Source organism: Megascapheus bottae, chromosome 9, assembly GCF_031878675.1.
Source record: "Megascapheus bottae isolate mThoBot1 chromosome 9, mThoBot2.hap1, whole genome shotgun sequence".
Classification (NCBI taxonomy): Eukaryota; Metazoa; Chordata; class Mammalia; order Rodentia; family Geomyidae; genus Megascapheus; species Megascapheus bottae.
In genome coordinates this window covers 11481929-11508569 of record NC_143517.1, presented here as the reverse complement: position 1 = coordinate 11508569, position 26641 = coordinate 11481929, and the positions used below count along the sequence as shown (strand labels likewise).

At 39.6% G+C, this 26641-nt stretch overlaps 1 protein-coding gene across 1 annotated transcript in view; it reads right to left on the bottom strand.

Moving 5' to 3' along the window:
* Positions 1-22777, bottom strand: part of Rab2a (RAB2A, member RAS oncogene family) — a 67238-nt gene extending 44461 nt beyond the window's left edge. Inside the window, exon 1 of the mRNA XM_090338854.1 lies at positions 22491-22777. Within this exon, the coding sequence (XP_090194980.1) occupies positions 22491-22536 (46 nt within the window). The 5' untranslated portion in view covers positions 22537-22777. The remainder of the gene's footprint in view (positions 1-22490) is intronic.
* Between the last annotated feature and the right edge of the window lie 3864 nt (positions 22778-26641).

Here is a 26641-nt window from a genome sequence, read left to right as displayed (position 1 = left end):
TTAAATTACAAAATTAACAAATTTAGAATGAAAGGATGAAAAGAATAAAGGTTTTACTGTGTAATAACAAAAATCTATCTGGATTACTTTATAACCTGAGACCTTGGTCAAAACCAACTATCATCCAGGTAGGATGTACTATCCTAGCACTTGAGAGGCTGAGATAAGTGCATCTGAAGTTTAAGGCCAACTTGGTCTAGACATAAGATCTTCTCTCTAGGGTGGGGTGGGGAGGACCGGGAAGAAGCTGAGCTCTGTTTATAAAATGAGGAAAAGAAAACATGATGTTCCTACTTGAAAGGTTCAAGTATTCTACAAATTCAATTTTAACACAAATGTTAAAACTAAAGATCTTTAAGAATAACACAGCTGAAAGAAAAACCTCTAATCAAACCCATCTGACCTGAATAAAAACTTTAACATATTTAAAAAAGAATTTTAAAACTATAATCTATCATTTTCTTTTAAACAGACTGATTTCAGAATTGTTTTCAAGCTGGCACCACTAATGTTATTCCCTTACTTTTCAGATCAATATTCTCTACTTTTCCTTTAAAAGTCTTTAAAATTAGGGGCCAGGAGTTTGGCCTAGTTTTAGAATGCCTGCCTAGCAGGCACAAATACCTGGGTTTGATTCCTTGGTACCACATACATAGAAAAAAGCTGGAAATGGTGTCATGGCTCAAGTGGTAGAGCTCTAGCCTTGAGGAAAGCCCAGGGACAGTGCTCAGGCCCTGAGTTCAAGCCCTAGGACTGGCAAAAAAAGAAAAAAAAAAAACGAGCTGTAATCAACATTATGAATTCAGCAACTCTGTGCTGAGCAACTATAAAAGACTCATGACTGAAAAGGATTTGGTAGTTTAGTCATTCCCCTACATTACTCCCCATGTTTTGTAGTAGATCAAATAAAGCATCTTATACATATTAGAGGAAAGTACTCTACCACTGAGCTACATGCTCCACTGTCTCCTATATTCTTTATACATATTAGAGGCAAATACTCTACCACTGAGCTACATGCTCCATTGTCTTCTATATTCTTTATACAAATTCTTTGTCTTTAACTCCTCAAAGTTCTCATTTTCTTTTCCTTACTTTTTGCCATTATGATCCCATCTAGAAAACTATATTACATTTAGTTGTCATGTCCTTCCTTTCCCTCTGTGATGAGTTTCTCAAGACAGTCTTTGCCCTTGATCTTGATAGTTGTGAGGAGTACTGCTAAGATATTTCATAGCCTGTCCTGTGCTAGACTTTTCTTTTCTTTTTCATGATGAGACTAGTGTTATCAATGTTTGGGAAGCAAAGCAGAGACACAGTGCTCTTTTTATCATATCAAGAGTACATATCATCAACGTGACTGATCAGTTTGTCAGGGTCTCTACCAAAGAACCCCTGCCACTACCCTATTTTTGGAGAAATTTACCAGTGCGGCTCACACTTACACTGATCTCCTTAAATATTTTAACATCTATATTTAACCTGATTTACTACTTTTAGCATAGACTCATCTTCAATCCCCGTATCTGCCCTTTAGCCCTTCATAATGTTTTGAGTATTTTCATGTGTATGCATAAAATTCTTTAAGAAATAAATGAAAAAGAGCTTGTATTTTAAGTATGCACTATTTTTTTTGCTGTTGGTGGTGATGATGGTAGTCATGGGGCTTGAACTCTGGGTGTTGTCCCTAAGCTTTCCAGCTCAAGGCTAGCACTCTATCACTTTGAGCCACAGTGTCACTTCCAGTTTTCTGGTGGTTAATTGGACATAAGAGTCTCATGGAGTTTTGTGCCCGGGTTGGCTTTGAACTGTGATCTTCAGATCTCAGCCTCCTGAGTAGCTAGGATTACAGATGTGAACCATTGGCACCTGGCCAGTATATATTCTTTAAAAGTAGAAAAATCACCTAAAAACTTTTCACTTTCAATGTTTCATCACTTCCTATAACATCCTTTATTAATTCCAACTCTTAACTATGATCTTTTCATTTTGAATAGTTACCTTAGTTAAGGCCCTTACTTTGACTTCTTTTGACCATTATAATAACTACATACCATCTTCCTAATCGCCAGCACTTATGACTTTATTAGAGATGGATGAATAAAGGAGACAGGGAAAAAGATGACCATTTTTCTTGAAGTGGTTCATGCACTGATCTGAACTCAGGACTTTGTGCTTGCTAGGCCATGCTCCTAGCCTCCTAGCCCTTGTTTTACTTCCAGGTAAGGTCTCATTTTTTCTCAGGGTCCAGTCTGAGGACCAAGATCCTTCTACCCATGACTGAGTAGCTAGCCTCACAGATGTTCATTACCATCTGGCTTGTTGGTTGAGGTCTTGCTACCTTTTTTGCCTGGCTGGCTTTCAGTAGAAATTCTCTTGACCTTTACCTTTAGTGTAGCTGAAATTTGTAAATGTAAGTCACCATGCCTAGTCTCCCACCTGGGCTCTAAATAGCTTTAATACCTAATATACCTCTGCTGTTATATTACAGCATGAATACACAGTCATGTATGACAGAATGTTTCAGTGAATGATGGACTACATTAAGTCAATGATGCTGTAAAATTATAATACAGCTGAAAAATTTCTATCACTTCATAGATCTCAGACATTGCAGCTAGGATAAAAGTACAACCAATCGTTCATGTGCTTTATTTACAGTGATGCTGCTAGACACTCACTGCACTGTCAGTTGTATAAAAAGTCCAGCAGGGGCGGAGAGTTTGGCCTAGTGGTAGAGTGCTTGCCTAGCATGCAGGTAGACCGAGGTTCAATTCCTCGGTACCACATACATAGAAAAAAGCCAGAAATGGTGCCGAGGCTTAAGTGGTAGAGCTCTAGCCTTGAGAAAGTCCAAGGACAGTGCTCAGGCCCTGAGCTCAAGCCCATGACTGGCAAAAAAAAAAAAAAAAAAAAAAAAAGTACAGCATATGTGAGCTTTCCTAGGGCTTGAACTCATGGACTAGGTGCTTTCCCTAAGCTTTTTTGCTCAAGGGAAGTGCTCTACCAAATTGAATAGAGACTCAAAGACTTTCTGCCCATACTAGTTTTAAACCACAATCCCCACATCACAGATTTAATCTTAAGTAGCTAGCCATTATAAGCCCAAGCCATGAGCACCCAGCAAGGATCAAAGTTTTTAATAGTAAGAGTACTGTAATAAATCTAAGCAAAACATGGCAGAAAACATCATTATTTTAGAGTATACTCTTTCTGCTATTAAAAAAATGGGTAATATTTAGGGCGTGGCTAAAGTTGTAGAATACTTGCTGGGCAAATATGAAGCCCTTTCCCAGAACTTCAAAATAAAAACAAAAACAACCACACAAAAAAAGGTAAAATAAATTAGCAAACATTAAACTTTGCTCCATGAGGCTAGAAAAAGTAATATTGGGATTTTTTTTTTTTGATTGGTTGTGGGACTTAAACTCTAGACCTGGGCATTGTCCCTGAGCGCTTCAGCTCAAGGCTACTACCCTACCCCTTGAGCCACAGGGCCACCTCCAGTTTTCTGGTGATTAATTGGAGATAAGAATCTCACAGGCTTTGTAGTGCCGGGCTGGCTTTGAACTGCGATCCTTAGATCTCAGCCACCTGAGTAACTAGGATTACAGGTGTGAGCAAGCATGCCCAGATATTTGGAAAATTTTTGTTGGAGGAAAAAGAATAATTTTGATGAAATAACAGAAATAATTGCAGAAATTTGACAAAAGAAGTTTGAAGTTCTTTTTGTTTGTTTTTATTTTTGTTTGTGCTGGTCCTGGGGCTCAAACTCAGAGCTTGGCTAGCACCCTGCCATTTGAGTTGGGTTTCTTGATCATTAACTGGAGATAAGTCTCACAGACTTTCCTGCTCAATCTAGCTCAAACCTTCAATCTCAACCTCCTGAGTAGCTAGGATTGGAAGTGTGAGCCACCAGAACCCAGCCAGAAAAAAATTTTTTTTCTAATTAATATTTCTACCAGGCATGGTGGTATAAGCCTGTAATCCTACCACCCGGGAAGACAGTGAACAGTCAGCCAGACTGGACCATAATAAGACACTGTGGTCTCAGCATACATCCATTCACCAAAACTACAGCATCTCAGAAATACATTTTGATGAAGTGGCTTGAAAAACACATTTCCTTTCTTCCAATGATGCCATGGTAAGATACATACATGTTATTACACAGTATTGCACATGGCTTCTAAGTAATATGTTATGATATAAATGATTTGTGTCAGAGCTAACTTTGCAAGTGAAAGAATGATTTCATGCAATTGGCAGATTAAATCAGTAAGAGCTAAAGCAGTAATATACTAACAGTGACAAAACTAAACTGCTAAATTATACAAAGCAGGCCTCAGTTAACATACACAGATGTTAAGGTTAGGCTGTTGAACTGAAACACATGAAAAAAGTAGTAAGCTAAACTTACATATGCTAAGTGTATGTTTTTAATGAAGGACTACCTGGCACTATCAAAATGCATATAAATAGGAGTTGACCCAGAAATTTGACATCTTACATAAACACGCAAGAATGCTAACAACAATGTTGTTATTCATCCAAAGATATAAGTAAATATTTGCTGTTTACGGCAACCAAGTACTACAATAATCTTCTTTGAGCTGCCTAGTAGTTGGGTTTAGAGCTGCCTAGTAGTTGGACCAATCAGATGCTCCTGTTCAGAACTTGGAATTTTGAGAGGGTGCTACAATGTCAGGGTCCAACAAGATCTAGCAGAATCCAATGGCACATGCCCAGGGTTATCTTAAGGAAGCTATACTGACACAACAACTTAACTGTAAGTTTGCCCATTTCCAAGCCTGATTGTACTCCCTACCTAGCAATTCTGTTAACCATCACTAATTTTCAATATAACTGGCTTAAACTGTTTTCTGTTACTGGAGTCCACAAACTCAAACAGAACAAGAAACTGATTAATTTATGATTCAGTTAGGAAGAATTTATTTGAAAGAACAAGACAGATCTATATGTGGTAACCTAGGAGGTCACATAAAACTTACTTAAGTGAAAAAATAAAGCCACAGAACAGCATTACTTGTATAATTTATTGGAGGGATTAGGATTCATACATATATGTACTTCCTCTCACACCCTGGGCTTATAGATGCACAGAAAAATTACCAGGTTTACATATATAAAATATAAAGAACTTTAAAAACATCTAAGATCTATTTTAATGTCAAAAGTATATTCGCAATGCTTGTTTTGACATCTAACTCCCTTCTTTGGACACGGCATTTAAAAAACCAACACCTACTTTTCTGTGACAAAAAAAGAGGTTACATTAAATGGTGGTCTGCTAAGAAAATTACAAAAAAAAAATGCCTATAACTAGTGACAGAGAAGATTTTGATTTCCTTCATTCCTCCAAAAGTCTCTGAAAACAATTATTCCACTACTTTTTAAAAAGACTTTTCCAAAGCAAAGACTAAAAATTTATACAGTTTCTAGCACCTTTCTAGAAAATGGGGAACAAAGCTTCTTTGAAGGGTTTTAGAGAATAAACCCAATCCACTGGCCTATATATGTCATAAAATGTTCTTCATAATATAGTTCCACAATTCCTTTAGTATTTGTACCCTCTATTCCTCTAAGAAAAGAACTATTTACTACTACCATACTTTGTATAACAACCCTTGTTAAAGTCATTACACTTTCATAGTAAAATAAAATAAGTGTGGGAACTCAGCTTAGTTGCTACTACATAACTATCATGAAGAGGGGCAAAAACACAAACTAATCATATAAAACTATTATGTAGAAAATTACCCAAAAGAGAATTACTATATCTGCATGTTTTGCTTGTAAAATGGATTAATGGTAAGTAGGATTACTTGAAGAATGTGAATCATAGCCACAGTATAGTACTTGCATAAAAAACATACTCAACAGATTCAGGGACTGTATGTAGTACACACTTGTAATCCTAGCATTTGAAGTAGAGGAGGAAGACTTCAGGTTTTATGCCAGCCTGGGAAAATCTAGCAAGAATTTTTCTCCAGGGGCCAGGAGTTTGGCCTAGTGATAGAGTGCTTGCCTAGCATGCACGAAGACCTGGGTTTAATTCCTAGGTACCACATACATAGAAAAAGCTGGAAGTGGTGCTATGGCTCAAGTGGTAGAAATGTAGCCTTGAGAAAGCCAAAGGATAGTGCTCAGACCCTGGATTCAAGCCCCAGGACTGGCATGCACACACACAAAAGTCTGTCCCCAACAAACTAACCATGTGCACTGTGTTTACTAAAAAATCTAAATCTATTATGAGTCATTCACAGTTAGAAATAGTACCCTTCATGATCCTTTAGTACTTTGTTCCAATATCTAACATATTTGCTTATAACTATTGTGAAAAACTGTTCTCCTTTTAAAGTCTTGCTCATTTTTCTAACTCACAGGAATATATTTTACTTTTTAAGCCAGTAAGTTTTTACCAAAAGATTTCCATGCCATGATTCCTTCATTTCCCATCAAGGTGAAGTTCAATGTTTTTCTTCATGAATAGCCCTTTTTAAGAGAATAGACTTAAAATTTATTTAAAAAATAATAGAAATCAGGGCTGGGAGTTTGGCCTAGTGGTAGAGTGCTTGCCTAGCATGCACGAAGACCAGGGTTCAATTCCTCAGTACCACATACATAGAAAAAGTCAGAAGTAGTGTTCTGGCTCAAGTGGGAGAGCTCTAGCCTTGAGAAAGTCTAAGGACAGTGCTCAGTCCCTGAGTTCAATCCCCACAACGGGTCAGAAAAAAAAAAATCAAATCCAACCCGCTACATGTTATATATGCCACTCTTAATAAGTCTTAATAAGTAATTAAAAAATCCATGCTTGCAAAGCTCTAGTATAAACCAATTTACCCCATAACAAGCTCTTTCCATTTCGTAAGGTATATAATCTTCCTTCTACTCATGGTCCTGGTTCTGCCCACAAAAAGCCATGTAGGGTAAAAGTCTAAGCTTCATTTTATATGACAGTTTCCCAAGTATGTGAGCCATTGTATTTTTCTTTCTTTATTGCCAGTCCTGGGGTTTGAACTCAGGGCCTGAGCACTGTCCTTGGGCTTTCTCTCAAAGCTAGAGCTCTACAATTTGAGTCACAACACCATTTCCAGCTTTTTCTATGTTTGTGTTACTGAGGAATCAAACCTGGGTCTTTGTGCATGGTAGGCAAAGCACTCTACCACTAGGCCAAACTCTTGGCCCTGTATTTTTCTTTAAAATAGTTTTGACTATGTTTTTACACTGTCATAATTGATAGAATCATCATGGTATCCTTACTAGACTCCTAAAACAGACTCCAGTTTGTAGATTTCGCTACTGAAACTTGAGTTTCTATAATTGATTTGCAGTTGGTCCTGGCAGGATAAAACTGTCACTTTGCCTTATATGTGTGAGATACACTTTCACTCACTGAGCACCACATTTATTATTTTGTTGGTTTTACTACCAATCTAACTCATATGAATCAAAGTATGTAAGACTTGAATAAGTTTTAGACATCTACTGCTATGTAACCAGGGGCCATTCATCTTGTATTTTTGTGTAATATAGTTGTTTAAAAAATAAATACAGGGGCTGGGTACCGTGGCTCAAGCCTGTAATCCTAGCTACTCAGAAGGCTGAGCTGAGGATCAAGGTTCAAAGCCAGCCTGGGCACGAAAAGTCTGTGAGACTCTTCCAATTAACCACCAAAAAACTATAAGTGGCTCGATGGCTCAAATGATAGAGCACTAGCCTTGAGCTGAAGAGCTCAGGGACAGCATCCAGGCCCAGAGTTCAAGCCCCAGGACTGACAAAAATACGTACGTACGTACGTACGTACGTACGTACGTACATACATACATACATACATACATACATACATACGTGCCTTTAACATCGCTTTTATTTAATTCTACTTTGCTAAATTTAGCCAATCAGTCAGACTATCAATGTCATTTTGGATTATCTGTTATAATGCACATCGTGCATTATTTCTTTCACCCAAATGTGATTTTATCCAATTTGCTAATATTAAATGCAAAAATCCAGGACTTCAAGTGGCAGCTAGCTTCCTCTAGCTTGCCTCTATCTATTGGGCAACACTTTATCTATTGTTATTAAATCAGTTAAATATCTCCATAGCTGTAAAACCAGTAGAACTTCTTCACCTTAAATCCAAGGTTAATCTTGAAAGGATGTAACTAACACCTTTTCTTATAGGACTGGTGAATCAACTCTCCAGTCATATAATCATTATTATTTTAAATTTGAATGATTATTTAACAAGGGACTGGACTCAGGATCTCACACATGCTAAGCAAAGACTCTACTACTTGAGACACACTTCTAGTCTTCATTCTTATTAATTTCTTGTATCAAGTAGAGCTCTTCATATTATGTAATTTAGAACGCGTGAACTTTAGTCTCTGAAGCTAAACTAATAATACTTTATCCAAAGTGATACGATAACCATTGACCTACAAATTTTTCTTTTGTAGATCTACAAACCTTTTCCCAATGGGGTTCAAAATTGTGAGAAGCTAGGTACTAGCGGCTCACTCCTGCAATCCTAGCTACTCAGAGACATGAGATCTGAGGATCACAGTATAAAACCAACCCAGGCAGGAAAGTCCATGAAACTTTTATCAACAATTAACTACTAAAAAGTCAGGAGACACAGTTGTGGTTCAAAGTGATAAGAGTGTTACCCTGGTGTATAAAATCTGAGAGACAGTGCCAAGGCCCTGAGGTCAAGCCCCAGGACATGCACACAAAAAAAGAGGGGGAGTGGGGAAAAAGGAGAGAGGAGGATCACTTAAGCAATATCTATCACATGGTAGCAACAGGAAATCAAGGTACAAGATGACTACTAACTAGCCTCATCATACCTTTCCTAAAAATGCACCACTTCATTTTTTTTTTTCTTTTTGACAGTCTTTTCAATTTCAAGTGGTTCATGTAAGACAGAAAGGACTTTTTTCTTTTACTGAGTCCAGGAGGATATCAGAATTAAAAAGCTGCTAATTTTGTAATTTACACATTATCTCATTTCTTTCACTTCAAACAATTAGTCTAAAGTCAGCAAAGTGACTATAATCAAAACCTATCCCACTAACTTAATTTTAGGATGCTCAACAGAAAGAAAAAAATCATTATTAGTAGTAAATAAAGCACTTTGCAGCTTACAAGACACCTGCACATTATTTACACCAAGTTCTCAAAAACCCTGTGAAGTAGATAAGGCAGGCATTACTACTGCTTTTTCTCTTTAAGAAAACTGAAGATGAAGAGGATTAATCTTTACCAACATCATAAATAAGAATTAGAGCCATAACACTAATCAAGATAAGTCTAATTACAAATACCAGACTCTTGGAAAATATCCAAGAATGTTATCTAAGCAAAATAACCAGAGAGGATTTGGAATAATATTTGATTCACAGGTATTATCATTCATAGCTAAAAATGGGCAAATGTAAAAGTTATTTATCTATTTTAATAATGCTGAGAGCAGCAAAGCAAGCATGACTACATTGCTTACACAGACATACCTACTATAAGTAAGGTATATCTATCTATTGGGAAGCCCTTTATTGTTATTAAATCAGTTAAATATTCCCTTTAAGTGTTACACTTGAATTTCAAAAATCTAAAACTTGAATTTCAAAGATTAGTCTCAAGAATTTAAATTAATTGTTCAATTTCATTGGCTGTCTTTGCAGCCTATGGCTAGATCCCTGACTATCTGACTGAACCACAGTGCCACCTGACTGTAAAAATAAATCCAATGTCACCAACCCAGATGCCCCTCAGTTGATGATTGGATTAGCAAGATGTGGTATTTATACATAATGGCATTCTATGCTGCTGTCAGAAAGAACAGCATCACCCCTTTTTTAAGGATATGGAAAGACTTAGAAAAAATCATACTGAGTGAAGTAAGCCACACTCAAAAGAACATAGGTTCAATGGTTTCGCTCATTTGTCATAATCAGTAGAAACCTTGGGCTCTCCTAACAGAGATTTACAATAGAACAAAACCTAGATACATAAGGCCATATAGTATGACACTAAATGAAAGAACCTCCAAGATATAGAAACAAAAGTCATATAATGAGTGATTGTTGTCCTTAATGTACTATGTTATCTCCCATCTCTTTTGCTGTCCCTTGGTTATCTCATATTGTTACAGCATTTTACCTTGTTATTTGATATATTGTACATATGTTTATCTGGTTATTTGAAATAGGATAGGGAAAAGGGAAAACAAGATGAGGGGCGGGGGTGGAGGGAGGGAAATGGGGACCATGACATGAGAAAGGGTATCAATGTATGTGAAGTAATGCACATACGTAATGTGAAGAATGTGAATATAATGTAACCCTTCTATTAATTACAATAAAAATTAATAATTACAATACATACAATAGCATTAAATTTTCTCAATAAAATACAAACTCTGAGCTGGCTCTGAGGTGGCTCAAGGCTGTAATCCTAGCTACTCAGGAGGCTAAGATCTGAGGATTGTGGTTTAAATCTAGCCTGGGCAGAAAAGTCTGAGCTTTTTATCTCCAAAAAACTACCCAGAAAAGGGTGGAAGTGGCACTGTGGCTCCAGTGCACTAGCCTTGAGCACAAAGAAGCTCAGGGGCAGTGCCCAGGCCTTAAGTTCAAGCTCCCGGACCAGCAAAAACTAGGACCAGCAAAAACGAAATAACTTTATTGCTTTTTTCTATGCATGTAGTACCAAGGAATCAAACCCAGGTCCTTGTGCTAGGCAAGCACTCTACCATTAGGCCAAATTCCTGGCCCTTGATTTAATTTTTTAAGAAATACAGCACTGGTAGCTAGCTGTATTGTGTATTGGTTCATTCTGTAATCCCAGCCCTTATTGGCTGAGGCAGGCAAGATTCAGGCCAGCCTGGGCTACACAGCTAGCTCACAAGGCCAGCCTGAGCCATATAGTCAGACCCATATATAGCAATAGATTAGACTGAAAAAAAAAATACAGGTTTAAAAGAGAACAGAGAAAGATAGTCAGGATGGGAATGAGGGTCAACTGATAACTATTTTAAAGATTGATTTCCAATACCTGCAAAAACTAAAAATGTACATATACTCCTATCCCCAGTTCCATTGCAGGCTCTATTTCCAAAACTATAGCACACATCTCAAGGAAGTCAATACAAAAATATTCCACATAGAATCTACAGTGAATTATGTTGAGTGAAACAAGTGAAGATCAAAGGAAAAAAAGGCGCATGGGTATCCTTAATATGTGTGGCTATTAGATCCAAACAGTACAAGAGCGAGGACTGAACAGTTGCATACCCAAGCTATGGACATGGTACTGGAAATATAAACACAACTACACAGACATAAAAACTTATGACTCTATAGACATAATGTTTTATTACATAGATTAATATGTATCTATGATATACAAACCCTCAGTCTAATTTTGATTTGGTTCTAAAATCTAAGTGCCAGTGATTGTATATAGAGATTCCCTTCTTGAATTCTTGTTTGTTAAACAAATCATTTGAAATATGATGTAAAAATCAATGTTAATCAATTCTATAATATAAAAAATATTCCACACAGAGAGAAAGGTGCAGTGGCTCACACCTGTAATGCTAGCTACTCAGGATGCCAAGATCTGAGGATGGTGGTTCAAAGCCAGCCTGAGCACTGAAGTTCATGAGACTTTTATCTCCAATTAGCCACCAGAAAACTGGAAGTGGTGCTGTGGCTCAAAGGGTAGGGTTGTATCCTTCAGCTGAAAAGCTCAGGAACAACACCCAGGTCCAGAATTCAAGTCCCACAATGAGACACACACACACACACACACACACACACACACACACACACACACATAAATTCTACATAGTATTGTCTTTGGCAACAACATAACAATCTTAAAATTTCCTTAAGCAAAGAAATAGAGAAAACTATGGCAGAGCTATAAATATAATTAAAATTAAGCCAATCAAGCAATTAATATTGATGAACTAGAGAAAAATAGATATAGGCATACAAAATGCTGAACAAGAAAGATTCAGAGAACATAACATTCCATTAAGTAAAAAAATACACCTGGGCACTGGTGGCTCATGCCTGTAATCCTAGCTACTCAATAGGCTGAGATCTGAAGATCATGGTTTGAAGCCAGCTAAGACAGAAAAGTACCTGTGAGACTCTTATATTCAATTAACCACTCAAAATCAAGAAGTGGGCCAGGAGGATGGCCTAGTGATAGAGTGCTTGCCTAATATGCATGAATCCCTGGTTTCGATTCCTCAGTACCACATACACAGAAAAAGCCAGAAATGGTGCTGTGGCTCAATTGGTAAATCAATAGCTTTGAGATAGCCAAAGGACAGTGCCCAGGCCCAGAGTTCAACCCCATAACTGTCCAAAACCAAAACAACAACAAAAACTACCACTGTACATATTTTAGATATACATACATACATGTGTAGTAAAGTGTATGGAAACTTCACAAGAATAATAAACACTAAATTCAAACGATATCTCTGGGAAGAAGAGAGGTGAAAGGTATATGAGAGGTTTATGTAGTGTTTATTTCCCAATCAAAACAAATTAAAAATAATGGAAGAAAAAAGGATGAAAGGGATTGGGAAGTTAGCCTAGTGGTAGAGTGCTTGCTTAATGCACAAAGCCCTGGATTTGATTCTTCAGTACCACATATACAGACAAAAAGCCAGGAGTAGTGCTGTGGCTCAAGTAGTAGCCTTGAGAAAGCCCAAGGACAGTGCTTAGGCCCTGAGTTCAAGCCCCAGGACTGGCCAAAAAAAAAAAAAAAAAAAAAAGGATGAAAAAGTACAGAGCGGGACCTATGTATATGTTGCCCTAAAGGGTAAAAGAACTTTGCAAATATAAGACTAGACCTTGAGGAGCTATGTATGTAGCTTAGTGGCAAAGCACTTGACTAACACAGGTAAATCCCTAGATTCCATTTCCTTTTCTGGCACCACCAAATAAAACCAAACCAAACCAAACCAATAAAACCACCTTGAGATAGAGATTATCCTGGATTATACAGGTGAGTCCAATCTAATCCTTACACATAGTGAACCTTTCTTATAGAAAAGCAGGATGACCTAAGAAGAGTTCAAGAGATGAAACATTAAGACCAATATGGTTCATGTTACTGTCTTTGAAAATGGAGAAAGGGGACCAGTGACCAAAACCCTGTGCATGGGGAAAGAGTTCTCAAATGATAGGGAGCAAAGAAACAAATCAAAGCTCTATAGCAATATGGAACTAAAGTTGTTAGACAACATGAAATCAGACTCCTTAGAAGGAAATTGACCTTGTTGAAACCTTAATTTTAGCTCCATTGAAGCTGCTAATTTTCTCATACTTTGTTATAGTAACAGAAAATTAATGTCTCCTTCCCTAATTTACATAAAATGGTAATTTTCTTATGCTCTTAAATCCTTCTGGAAATAAGGAGAAACAGATTAGTCAATGCCATGCAAGCCTACTCATCAGAGGCTACCTAGCACCCATTCATCATTCACTGAAGCATTAACCATGCCAAGCACTATCCTGTTTTCAAAGAGTTGGCTGTACCATGCAGCCATCAATACGCATTTCTTCCTTTTTCCTTTAGATTTGTCCATAAAAGCAGCAACTGTCAGTCATACCTGAAAGGGGAACATTTTAAAAAGGGAAATGGAAGCATAAGCTTCATCATAGATACAAAAATTAAAAGCTAAGTGGTAGGGGGTAGGGGCAAGGAAGACAACGGGAAATACAGACAGGCTATCTTATAGTGTCAGGGTATAGCCCTGGCATAGACAGCCCTAACTCTTCATTCTACCAATGAGTAAAAATAATTTTTTAAGGGGCCAGGAGTTTGGCCTACTGGTGGAGTGCTTGCCTAGCATGCATGAAGACCCAGGTTCGATGCCTCGGTACCACATACATAGAAAAAAGCCGGAAGTGGTGCTGAAGCTCAAATGGTAGAGCTCTAGCCTTGAGAAAGTCCAAGGACAGTGCTCGGACCCTGAGCTCAAACCCAGGACTGGCAAAAAATAATAATAATAATAATAATAGTAATAATTTTTTCACCTTTAAAAGAACAACTTCATACATGAAGTATTAATGGATTTTAGCAATCCTTTGTTCCTGGTTTAGGAAGCAGTGGAAGCACTTCCAGTAACTGGCAAGGTTAAATCTGCAGCCAGCCTGGACTACATTTCAAGACCCTCACTTATAAAACCAAGGGCTAGGGATGTAGCTCCAGAGTAGAATACTTCCCCAGCATGGACAAGGATTAGTTAATATAACTCAGACAGTATATAAAGAACTATAAAAAGTATGAACAAGTTCCCAAGAGAATCTACTACTGAGACAATGCCAAAAGCTACTGTGATGGAGAATTCCATATAAAGCCAGCTTGGTATACCTTAGGATTACTTAAATACAATCTCAGAAAGAAGAAAATTTGACATTAGGAAAGGAAGAACTAATTTTAGAACAGCAGGCAAAAAGGACTGACAATAAATGAATGTTATAGTATTACTATTACAAAAATGTGTATTTTAGCCAGACACTGGTAGCTCATGCCTGTAAATCCTAGCTATTCAAGAGGCTGAGATGGAGGATAGAGGTTCAAAGCTAGCCCGTGAGACTCTTAACTCCAATGAACCACTAGAAAACCGAAAGTCGCATAGTGGATCAAGGGGTAGGGTGGTAGCCTATTGCTGAAGAGCTCAGGGACAGCCCAGGCCCAGAGTTCAAGCCCCAAGACCCCCCCCCCCCAAAAAAAGTGATGGCCGAAACTTACAGTAGAGCTACAAAGACAGCAAGTGATTTGCAGTGAGAAATATGGCAGGAACTAAAAGGGGACAACTAGTTATGTATGGTATCACAGAGAATCAAACATCTTTTTGAGATACCCTTTGCTTGTAAGTCAAAAATGATAGCTAAAAGTAGAAAATAAGAAAAGCTGATAAAATCAAATGGGAACATTTTATGCAGAAAACAAACTAAAAAGGAGTCAAGGGAAATCCACATATGGCTGCCTCTTTAAAAGAAAAGGACACAGCCTCACAGCAAGAGTATAAGCAGAGAATAACAAAATGGAGCAAGCACAGCTGGGCCAGAAGGAAAGCAAAAAACAGCTGAGTTGTGAAAATCAGGGTCTCGGCAAACATAACAACAAAATTAGAGCACTTAGAGAGATCAGAAAAGAGACTGGAAGGAGATAAAGGAGAAACTTAATTTCTTGCTGCAGCAGAAACAAGTAGGACAAAAAGAAAAAGCACACCAACAAGGAAGAGGAGGAACATTATTTGAAGTGAAGGTCATTATGGGCGGAAAGGTAAAAAGAAATGAGAAAGGACAACAGCCTCTGTGGTTCACTATGAAGTTCCAAGAGCAACAAATATTAAGCAGAGAAGGAGCAAAATAACTGAGTTAGGAATTACAAAAAAAATGCCTTAGAAACAACAAAAATCTCAGACTATACAAAACATACATATAGTAGATATTCAAGTATAAAAAAAGCATATTAACTAAAGTCAAGATGATACTAAAAGGTATGTTTCAAACATTTTTCTTTTTCTTTTTTTTTTGGTGCCAGTCCTGGGGCTTGAATTCGGGGCCTGGGCATTGTCCTTGAACATTTTTTGCTCAAGGCTAGTAGCATTCTGCCACTTGAGCCACAGCACCAGTTCTGGCTTTTTGGTGTATGTAGTTATAGGGAATTGAATCCAGGGCTTTGTGCATGCTAGGCCATAAAGCTACCACTAGGCCATGCTCCTGGCCCCACATGTTTCAATTTTTTTTAGAGGCATTTTTTTTTATTAAAGGATTTATTAACATTGATTTTTACATCATATTTCAAATGACAAGTTTAACAAACAAGTGCACGTTTCAATTTTTATCTTATGAGGCAAACAACTAAATACAGTAAATGAAGGTAAAACTATAAAGCAGCATAGAGCTAACAAATGGCAGTGAACTCGAGTAATTTCTGCACTCAGGAAGCAATGGCAACAGGATGTCAGCTTTTCTCAACATAGTGAAATCTATGTCAGCCACAGCCACTTATGAAGTACCATACCAAAAACGTCAAAGGTGCTGGGAGTTTGGTCTAGTGGTAGAATGCTTGCTCAGCATGCACAAAAAACAGGGTTTAATTCCTTGGTACCACATACATAAAAAAGCCGGAAATAATGTTGTAGCTCAAGTGGTAGAGCGCCAGCCTTAAGGAAAACCCAAAGACAACGCTCAGGCCCTGAGTTCATGCCCCAGGACTGGGAAAAAAAAAAAAAAAAAAAGAAGTCAAAGTCTTGGAAGTAGCTCAGTGCTAGCAAGTTTACTTAGCATAAACAAGGCACTAAGTTCAATCTCCAAACCTCATTAAAAAAAGAGAAAGACCTGGGTGTATCAATATAAAATTTGAACCAGCAGAAATGAGGAAGAGGTATGTTAACATATATTCCTTAAAACACAGGGTTTTAAAAAGTATTCTATAAAACTATTAGACTATGCATGTATATTATTGTTCTATTATATGCATGATGTATCTTAGAATAAAAAAAATGGGTATTTTGTAGATCTAAACTTCCCAGTTCATTTTTTCCAACTGTCTAAAAATACTTTTAACAAATCTGCTCATATAATAAGTAAAACAATTAGTGTTTCTTACTATAGATATAACAATTAGCTCTATCTCAAGTGTAACAAATGAAATTTTCTGGGGATTCAGTCAAAGCATTTTTTTAAATTACGGTAAAACATGCAAAATAAAAGTTCAAATATCTCAACCACTTTTAGGAATACAGTTCAGAAGTAACAACTGCATTTATGACTTTGTACAATCATCACCAACATTTACCTCAGAATTATTTTTCCAGTTAACTCACAAAACAAAACACCCTCAAATTTTCAAATTTGAGTATTTCACAAGAATCCTTTTTCTTGAAAAATTCTACTGAGCTATTGGTGGGAGGAGTGCTAGCAAGTCACACTTGTAATCCTGAGACAGAGGTTTGAAGCCAGCCCTGGCAGACAAATTCTAGAGACTCTTAACTCCAGTGAGAGGGGAATAGAGAGGGAAGGGAGGGAAAGAAGAGAGGGGGAGGGCGGAGGGGCCAGACAGAGAGGAATTTATTTTGTAAGTAACAACAAAACCCCCCACCCTCCATAATCTAATCTACTCCCATTCCTTCCTCAAATCCCCAGGGATTTCGCTCCTCCCCCACTAAGAGTCTATTTTAAAATTTTCAATCTCAAGTCTTGTCTTTTTTTTTTTTTTTTCCTTTCGGTAATGGGGCTTGAACTCTGGGCCTGTACTCTATCCCGGAGCTGTCCAGCTGTCATTCCGAGCCACACCACTTCCAGTATTCTGGTGGTTAAGTGGAGATGTAAGTCTCATGGAATTTAGTGCCCTGGTTGGCTTTGAACCTTGATCCTCAGATCTCAGCCTCCTGAGTAGCTAGGATTACAGGTATGAGCCATCCACACCAGCTCAAGTCTTTTCTATTTTAAAATACATGCACATACAAACACACTACTACTTAACTGATATTGCAACTAAGTCTTCCTACTCTTTAAATTTCACACCCACTCTTCAGTGAAATAACCCATGCTTTGCATATTAATTTTCCAATCTCTTATTAAAGTATGGATGCTATATTTGAAACTCCTTAAAAACTTCTAAACAAAAAGAAATCTTACAATACAGAAAGGCCCATCTCACCAATACCAGCTTTCCTACAAGTAGAATTTTTTCATCCCGAAAAGTAACTAACTTTACATATTCTACCCATAATTCTTTTAAAAACACAAATTAAACTACATGCTACACTTTTGTAACTTACTATGTAGCCCAGACTAACTTTACACTACGGCTCCCCTGGTTCCGCCTCACAAGGGCTGGGATTACTGAAGTGAACCACCATGCACTGGTGGTGCCAACAGTGTGGTGAGATACTATGGCACTCCTGCCATTTAACCAGTGGCTCTGACTTCCAGAGCATGTGACAATGTGACCATTCATTCTCTGGAATTAGTCTCTTCTGTCGACTCAATACTGTAATTTCAGATGTTTCTCTCTATTTGATTCATACTTCTAAGTCTCCTCACCTGATAACATTCCCTACCATCCACACTCAAGCTTTCTCTGTCAATATTCATCAGTTCTCCATTTGTCAATGGTTTTCCATGGGTGCCATAATTATTCTAGTCAAATAAACAGGAGCTTGCATTTTGGGAGCATGATATGTATTTTCACTCTGCAGCTATTTGAAACATGTTAGAATCAACTAGTCTCTATGCCAAAGAAGGGGAGAGGACAGATAGAGAAATCTGGGGAGGAATTTCTTAAGAGTAGTAGCTTATTAATAACTACTTGTTGGAAGAATTTTTATTACCCTACTAAATAAACCTCTGTAATTCCAATGGTTCTGAGGATGAACTCTCAGATGAGTATTCCTTTTATTAGCACCTGAATGTCTAACCCAGGTTATTCTCCTAGCTCCAAATGTATACTTCCTCTGAACTGATGACCATATGACAAATTCATCTCATCACTCAAATTCAACTCAAACATCACCTTCTCAATAAAGTTTGGCAGTACCTCCCCAAAGGCACATAGACTTATTTTTAAAAATCACTGAATGCCTATCACTGTTATCTAAAACATAGTCAAAAATATTTCAAACAAAAATTATTTTAAAATCCAAGCATAGGGAAGGGAAAGCACTGGAACACAAGATTCTGGTAAAGAGAAAGAAACTAGTATAATACAAGAGAGAAAGGTGGAATTTGTCATTATTTTAAATGAAAGAAGGCAGCCAATGTAGCCAGAGCTTTTAATTCCAGTACATGGGAGGAGATGGAAAAAATCTTCACAGTCTTATCTACATAATAAGACCCTGCCCTCTACCAAGATAAAAAAAAAAACAATAAAACATAGAGAACAAAAATATAAGAATAAATATCAAGTTTTTACAATCTTTCTCCTTTTTTTTTGCAGCAGGGCAAGGACATCACAGATAGAAGTAAAGGCATCATCAGTTTGTGCCTTTTAAGTACTTGGCAAAGGGGCAAAAGGGTTCACCTTTTTTTTTTTGCCAGTCTGGGAACTTGAACTCAGGGCTTAGGCACTGTCCTTGGGCTTTTTCAAGGGTAGTGCTCTACCACTTGTACTTTAGCACCATTTCCAGCTTTTTCTGCGTACGTGGTACCAAGGAATCAAATCCAGGGCTTTATTCATGCTAGGCAAACACTCTACCACTAGGCCACATTCCTGGCCCCAGCTTTGCACTTTATATCTAGATTTAAATGATACTACCCTAATTGATTTTAAGATACTACTAATAAAAGCTACACTAAAACTGTATGTAGTTGTACAGTAAGAACATTGTTATCAGCATGTTCCTGTAAAAGTTTTTAAACTGTTTCTATGAAAGAGGGATCTTATGTAAAGAAAAATAGACATAGTCACACTTTTATTCTCATTTCATAACACATACTACTAACAGCAGGAAAAGTCAAGAAAAAGGCAAGGAAAAATGTGTGATAGGAAAATTAGCATTTTTTTTCCATTTAAGATGCATCTTTTGGGCTGGGAGTTGGGCTTAGTGGTAGAGTGCTTGCCTAGCATGAACAAAGACCGAGTTTTGATTCCTCGGTATCACATGTATAGAAGAAAAGGCAGAAGTGGTGCTGAGGCTCAAATGGTAGAGCTCTAGCCCTGAGAAAGTCCAAGGACAGTGCTCAGGCCCTGAGCTTAAGCTCAGGACTTGCAAAAAAAAAGCATCTTTTTTTACATTATGATTTTTAAAAAATCAAAATGGGTCACAAACTACTGATTTAATATATTTTTCAGGAGAGGGCATTACAACTATAGGTATACTTAAAATTAAGTAAATATAGTAAAAGATTTTAAGCACAATCAATAAACAAGGAAATGACAAAAGTGTGCTACAGAAATCTGTTATTCATGTATATTAACAGGAACACAGTGGCATCCAGTTATTAATTTAACTACATTTATATAGTCTACTTTTTTTTGTGTGCCAGTTCTGGGGCTTGACAGGACCTGGGCACTGTCCTTGAGCTCCTTTTGTTCAAGCTAGTGTCCTGCCTCTTGAGCTTTAGCACCACTTTCAGTTTTTTCTGTGTATATGATACCAAGGAATCAAACGCAGGACTCTGTGCATGCTAGGTGTGCACTCTACCACTAGGCCACATTGTTGGCCCATATGGTCTACTTTCAACTTGGCTCTTTCTGAACCAGAGCCATCAGGATTATGATCAAATATGGATGCCTACATAAGTATCCACAAAATAAAGCAGACTCAGTACAATATTAGAAGAGTGCTACAACTTGAAAGATATTAACCTCAGAAAAGAAACAATCACTGACAGCTAGGATACCAGGAAAATGTTGGCATACAGCCATAGTTTGATGTATGTTCAATCTGCATATCTTGTGTAAAAATTTGATGGATAGGGGCCAGGAGTGTGCCTTATGCCTGCCTAGCATGCACAAAGCTCTGGGTTTGATTCCATGGTACTACATACACAGAAAAAGCTTGAAGTGGTGGTGCTGACTCAAGTGGTAGCACACTAGGCTCAAGCAAAAGAAGCTCTGAGTTCAAGCCCAGGACTGGCAAAAAAAAAAAAAAAAAAGAATTTAAAGGACAGGTACTGTTTTGCAGGGAGAACTGGCAGAAGGCATTTCTAGTACAGAGAGCACCATGGTCCAGGGAAATCTCCAGAAACCAATGGCTAGACTATACTGGCAGAAGCAAGATGAGGAGTAGGGAAAGTACAGACTGAAATATGGAGTTCACTGAAGGTCAAGCTAGAGAAATGTGAGTAAACTAGAAAAATTCCAGGAGCTGCATCCTGACACCCATGCTTCAGGAAAATTAAAATGAGTGAAGAGTACTGGTTGAACTGGAGTGGGAAGTACTGCTACCCTACACAGTATAGTGTCAAAAGTATTCAGCGTCTGAACTAGGTCATAACAGGAGCATTGCCAAGAAAAGAATGTCTTCCATTTGAATGACATAGAGCACTGTTCATGCAAATGGAACCCTGGTACTCTTGTAACAATACTTTATTTACCCATTGTACAGACATTGGAAGACAATCTGCAAAATTTAAGGTCACTGCTTGCTCATATAACCAAGTGGCCAGAATCACTCTTCTATTTCTCAACACCTCTCTGCAACTTCAATTTAATAACTTACATGGTTTTAGAACTCTCCTCTTTTTCCTTCCAAATATACCACAATATTTTTTTAAAAGTTTATAAATTTGCTACATGTGCAAAACATTGCTTTATCCAGAATTTCACCATTGTGTATAGAAAACTGTCCAGTCCCTAATGCAAACACACACACACACAGAAAAATCTTGCTGAAAAACCCTACTAGGCAGCAGAAAAATTTTCTTCTTGCTGGCGGCCAACTTGCTTCCACAGTTACTTACAGAACATGCTTTATCATTAGGGCAACCACAAAGCTGCTGCTTACATTTCCAAAGTTGTGCAAAGGGTCCAAAGTTGTGCAAGAGTCACCACTGAAATCAGACTCTGGTATATTAATAGTTGTAACACCTGCACAAGCCTTAGGTTTATTATTAGATTCAAAGTAAAATCCAAATCACAGGTATTTTAAAAAAAATATTTTACAATTGCTTTATCTGTGAGTTGTTTTTCTTTCTTCTGCTTCAAGCTTGTGATCACAGACTAGACTAACTAAAAAAATCTCAACATACACAATACACGCACACACCCAGAGCACAGCACGGAGCGGCCTTGCTTTAACCACCAAACCAAATAACCCCAGGTTACACGTGGCAAGTCGAAGAACTCTACAGTGTTTTAAAGGGCTTGCTCAGCCGGCAGGTCACGTGATATGACAGTCTGACTTGGGCACAGAAGGGGTTAAAAATAACCATTTCAAAGGTTTCTCCCCTCTGCTGGCTCGCTCTCATCCGGGTGCGCCGGGTCTAGGCCTTTGTGGGTGCAGGTAGCAGAAAGGTGGGACCGTGCTGGGAAATCCGGCCCCGGCCCTGTCACCTGCTCTACTCGGCCGGCCTCCCTCTTCCCTGGGGGAAGAGAGGGGGGAAAAGGGGGCGCAGCAGGAGGCCAAGGTGACGGCCCCAGGGACAGGGTGCCAGTCATCAGAGTCCGGGCTCTGACGCCTCTGGGCCGGGTCACCCGTGCTGTCGCACACACTTTCCCGACTCGAGTGGCAAACGGCTGCCGCGGGGCTGGGCTGCAGGCCCGGCCGGGGCGGAGGTGGCAGGCCAGGCCTGGGCCAGGCCGCGGCCGCTCGCAGCGCCCACGTCACCAGCTCCAGCACTGCGGAAATGGAGCGACGCGGGCGGGCGGGAGGCGCCGGGCGGAGTCCGCGCCCGCGGCGCCGCCACCCGGCGCCATTTGCCCCTCAGCTGCGACCCGGAGGCCGCCGACATTGGCCCGGCCGCGCCCAGGGCCCTCACCTGTATCTCCGATGATGATGTACTTGAAGAGATAGGCGTACGCCATGGCCGCGGCCGCTCCGTGCCAGGGCACACGGCTCCTCCTCCTGCTGCTGCTCCTCCTCCGCGCCCCTCACCCCGGCGCCGCTCAGCCGCGAAACACCAGGCCCCGCCCGCCGCCGTCGCCGTCAGTCGCCGGGAGTACGAGGCCGAGAGGAAGCACGACAAACTGACAAGCGCGGAGACCAGGCAGACAGCGCCCGGCCGAGCCCAGCCGAACAATAACAGCCACCGCGGCGCCTTCGCCCCGCCTCCGCGCCGACCCGGAAGTGGTGCAGCCGCCGGCGCGGCCGGAGGAAAGGGGAGGAGCCCAGCACGCCGGCCGCGCCCGCCGGTCCCGGAGCCCCGCCCACCACGCCGGAGCCCCGCCCTCCCCGCGGAGCCTGCGGCGCCGGGTCCTCCCCGTGCGCCCCGTTCCCTGCCGGCCCGGCGAGGCGAGCACTGATCCTTTGGCACGTTTGAGCAGGCTGCCCCGGCGGCCCGGATGACGACGGGGAGGTGGGGGGGAGGAATGAGGATTCGATTCCGTCGCTGCCCCACGCGCTGGCGTCTAGGCCCTTGACCCTGCGATGGGGGGCCAGGGGACCCGAGCGAGAGGGCGGCCTAGGCCTGCGGTGCTGGGTGTGGCTGGGGCTGGAGGAGAGGGGAGATGCGGGGGAGAATTGGCATTTGTGTCTGGGCCCGTGTAGTTTCACAGTAGACATCAAGAATAGTTTTGCAAAAATGGAATCGGACGGCAAATAAATTATAGCGTGGGGAGCGGGAGTTTGGCCTAGTGGTTAAAGTGCTTGCCTGGCATGCACGAAGTCCCGGGTTCGATTCCTCGGTACCACATACATAGCAAAAAGCCGGAAGTGGTGCTGAGGCTCAAGTGGTAGAGCTCTAGCCTTGAGAAAAATCCAAGGACAGGACTCAGGCCCTGAGCTCAAGCCCAGGACTGGCAAAAAAAAAAAATATAGCGTGGAATACAGTGGAATATTATACTGCTCTTAAATAGAGGCCAAGCAGGCAGGGTGAAAGGAGTAGATCGAGGATCTCCGTGTGACTGGGTGGGGCGAGGATGGGGCAGGAATCAAATGTCACAAAATTAAAAAACGAAAGGGCATTGAGTAGGAGACGGACGGATGTGTGCCTCCATTAGTAGTAGAATTCTTGCCTTGCAAGAGACCTTGGTTCAAATACCAGTACCACCAGATAGATTAATAAGTAAATCTGACAGCACAGGGAAAATTCTGTTTCTAAATACATACTCAAATTCGGTGTGTATTTATTTGCGTGTTATATGTCATAGAGCATAACCAGCCCCTTCAGTTACTTTTTGTGTGTACAAGTTCAGAAAACTTTTCCTGCATTCACTTACTTCAAAATAGTGGTAAAGGAAAAGAGTGTTACCTATGCATTGAACTAATATTAATTGAATACAAACTATGTTTCCTGTGTTGCTAGTTATTGCAACTAGAGTCAGGCCCCATTCTAAAGAAGCACAAGTTTTGCAGGTCAGGAGCATAAAGGAATAAGGTGGTTTGTGAGGGTGGACAGAATGAACAAAGAGGATGAATATAGTTGGAGTTTATTTGGGCATATGAAAACAGAACAATGAAACCTTTAAAAATGTTTAAGGGGTGGTGGGATGGGGAGAATGTCAGGTTGAGTTAGGATACATATGCACATACATGGAAATGTCACAATGAAACCCCTTGTACGACTAATCTATGCTAATAAAAAATGTTAGATTTGGGGGCCAGGAGTTCTGCCTAGTGGTAGAGTGCTTGCTGAGCATACATGAAGATCCAGGTTTGATTCCTTGGTACCATTTACATAGAAAAAAAAAGCCAGAAGTGGTGCTGTGGCTCAAGTGGTAGAGCTCTAGCCTTGAGAAAGCCCAAGGATAGTTCTCCTGCCCTGAGTTCAAGGATCAGGACTGGTTAAAAAAATTATTTTTAAATAAAAAATGTCAGTTTTTGCTGGGCACGGTGGCTCATGCCTGTAATCTGATCTACTCAGGAGGCTGAGATCTGAGGATTGAGGTTCAAAGCCAGCCTGGGCACTGAAGTCCATGAGATTCTTATCTCCAATTAACCACCCAAAAACCGGAAGTGGCACTGTGGCTCAAAGGGTAGGGCCTAAGCCCATTGTTCAAGTCCCATGACTGACAAAAAATGTCAGGTTTTGGAAAAGGTAGAGGATAAGTTTTTTTTTAATACAATGTATATTTTCATTTATTATGCTACAAATATTGCATAACATTTTTACTTATCTGCCACATTTCATTGACATTTTAAAGTTTTCATCAATTTTTCCTATTTTTTCAGTTTTTAAATTATCATTATAGTTGTACAATGAAGTTGTCATTTAACAAGATAGTCTATAAACATAATGTATCTTGATAAATGTCACCTCTTTCAACATTCTCACTCACCCCTTCCCTTACCCTTTGCTTCTTTATTTGGTAGGATGTACATCACATTCTTGACTGCATTTTCCCTGTCTTCTCTTCTTCTGGTATTTCCTTTTGCTGAACTTTGACTTTGCCTTTCTAAAGAATTATACTATTTGAGTTCTCCCTCGATTCTAATTGTAATGCAGCAGGACATATAAGTAACCTATATTGTACTTTGCATTAATTCTGTAAAATATTAGGTGTGCAAAATCAGAAAATACTTACATTGAGACTATATTAATAAAATCATTAACACATAAACCTCTAGTTTAGGGTTACTGCTATAATACTATTTAAAGGAAAATTCCTTTCTCTTTGTTTTTATTCCTTTTTCCTTCCTTCCACTTCTTTTTTCTTTTTTGTAGGTCATGGGGCTTGAACTCATCTGGGCACTGTACTTGAGTTCTTCATCTCAAGGCTACCACTCTACCCTTAAGCCAAGCCCCACTTCCCATTTTCTAGAAATTAATTGGGGATAAGAGTCTCAGATCCTTTTGTGCCCAGGCTGGCTTTGAACCTTGATCCTCAGATCTCAGCCTCCAGAATAACTAGGATTACAGGCATGCGTCACTGCGCCAGCCCTTCTTTTTCTTCCTTCGTTCCTCATTCCTTCCTTCCCTTTCTTCTATTCCTTCTTTCTTCCTTCCCTTCTTCCCTTCTTCCTTTCTTCCATTCTTTTGTGAGACTAAGGATTAAACTCAAGACCTCTCACTTTCTCTGGAAATTTTCAGTCATTGCTGGTACTCTACCACTTACAGATTTTTGCTGTTAACTGGAGATAATAGTTGCACTTTTTTTTTCCTGCACAGGCTGGCTTCAAACCATAGTTCTTAGATTTCACCATCCTGTATAGCTAGGATTACAGATGACAGCCACTAGCACCTGGAAATAAATTCTTGATGATATTTAACTGTATAAGAAGCATGGAGAATGCTTATCTGTTCCTAATATTTATTGCTACACCTTACTAGCCTTTGAAAACCATAACACAAGTTAATCAATTTTGCAAAATGACTCAAGTAAAGTAACAAACTTGTGGATTCCCAACTTTCCTTTTTGCCACTAAATTTCTTAATCTCCCACCCACCACTTCTATAACCAGTATTATGACTAGGGGTATAACTTTACTGAGTTGAAATGAGTTGAAATTAGGAGACCACGCAGGATGGCAGACTATGTTATTTTCTCCATATGACTCCATGAGTGACAAATGGCAGGGAAACAAACACTATATTCCACAAGAAAAGGAATAGAGGAGAATTTCTTTTTTCCCCCCATCTGTCCATCAGTCCATCTGTCTGTCCAGCTGTGTGTTGTCTGTCCATTTGTCTTCTCATCTATCAGTCTGTCCATCTGTCCGTCTGTCCATTTGCCCATTCATCTGTCAGTCTGTCTGTTATCTATTTATCCATCCCTCTATCTGTCCATCCGTTTGTCATATGTCTGTCAGTCTGTCTGTCATCCATCTGTTGGTTGGCCAGTCTGTCTGTCTATCCATCTGTCCATCCGTTTAATGCAGTCCCAGTTGTCCAAACTTTCTTTAATTTGTTGTGTTTCTGGGACTTTATGAAGAAAGTTTCAATCTGTGCCAAGGAGTCCTAGTGTGTCTCCTATTCCTTCTTGTAAAGTTTTCAGGCTATTTGCTTTTGCCTCAAGGTCTTTGACCCATTTG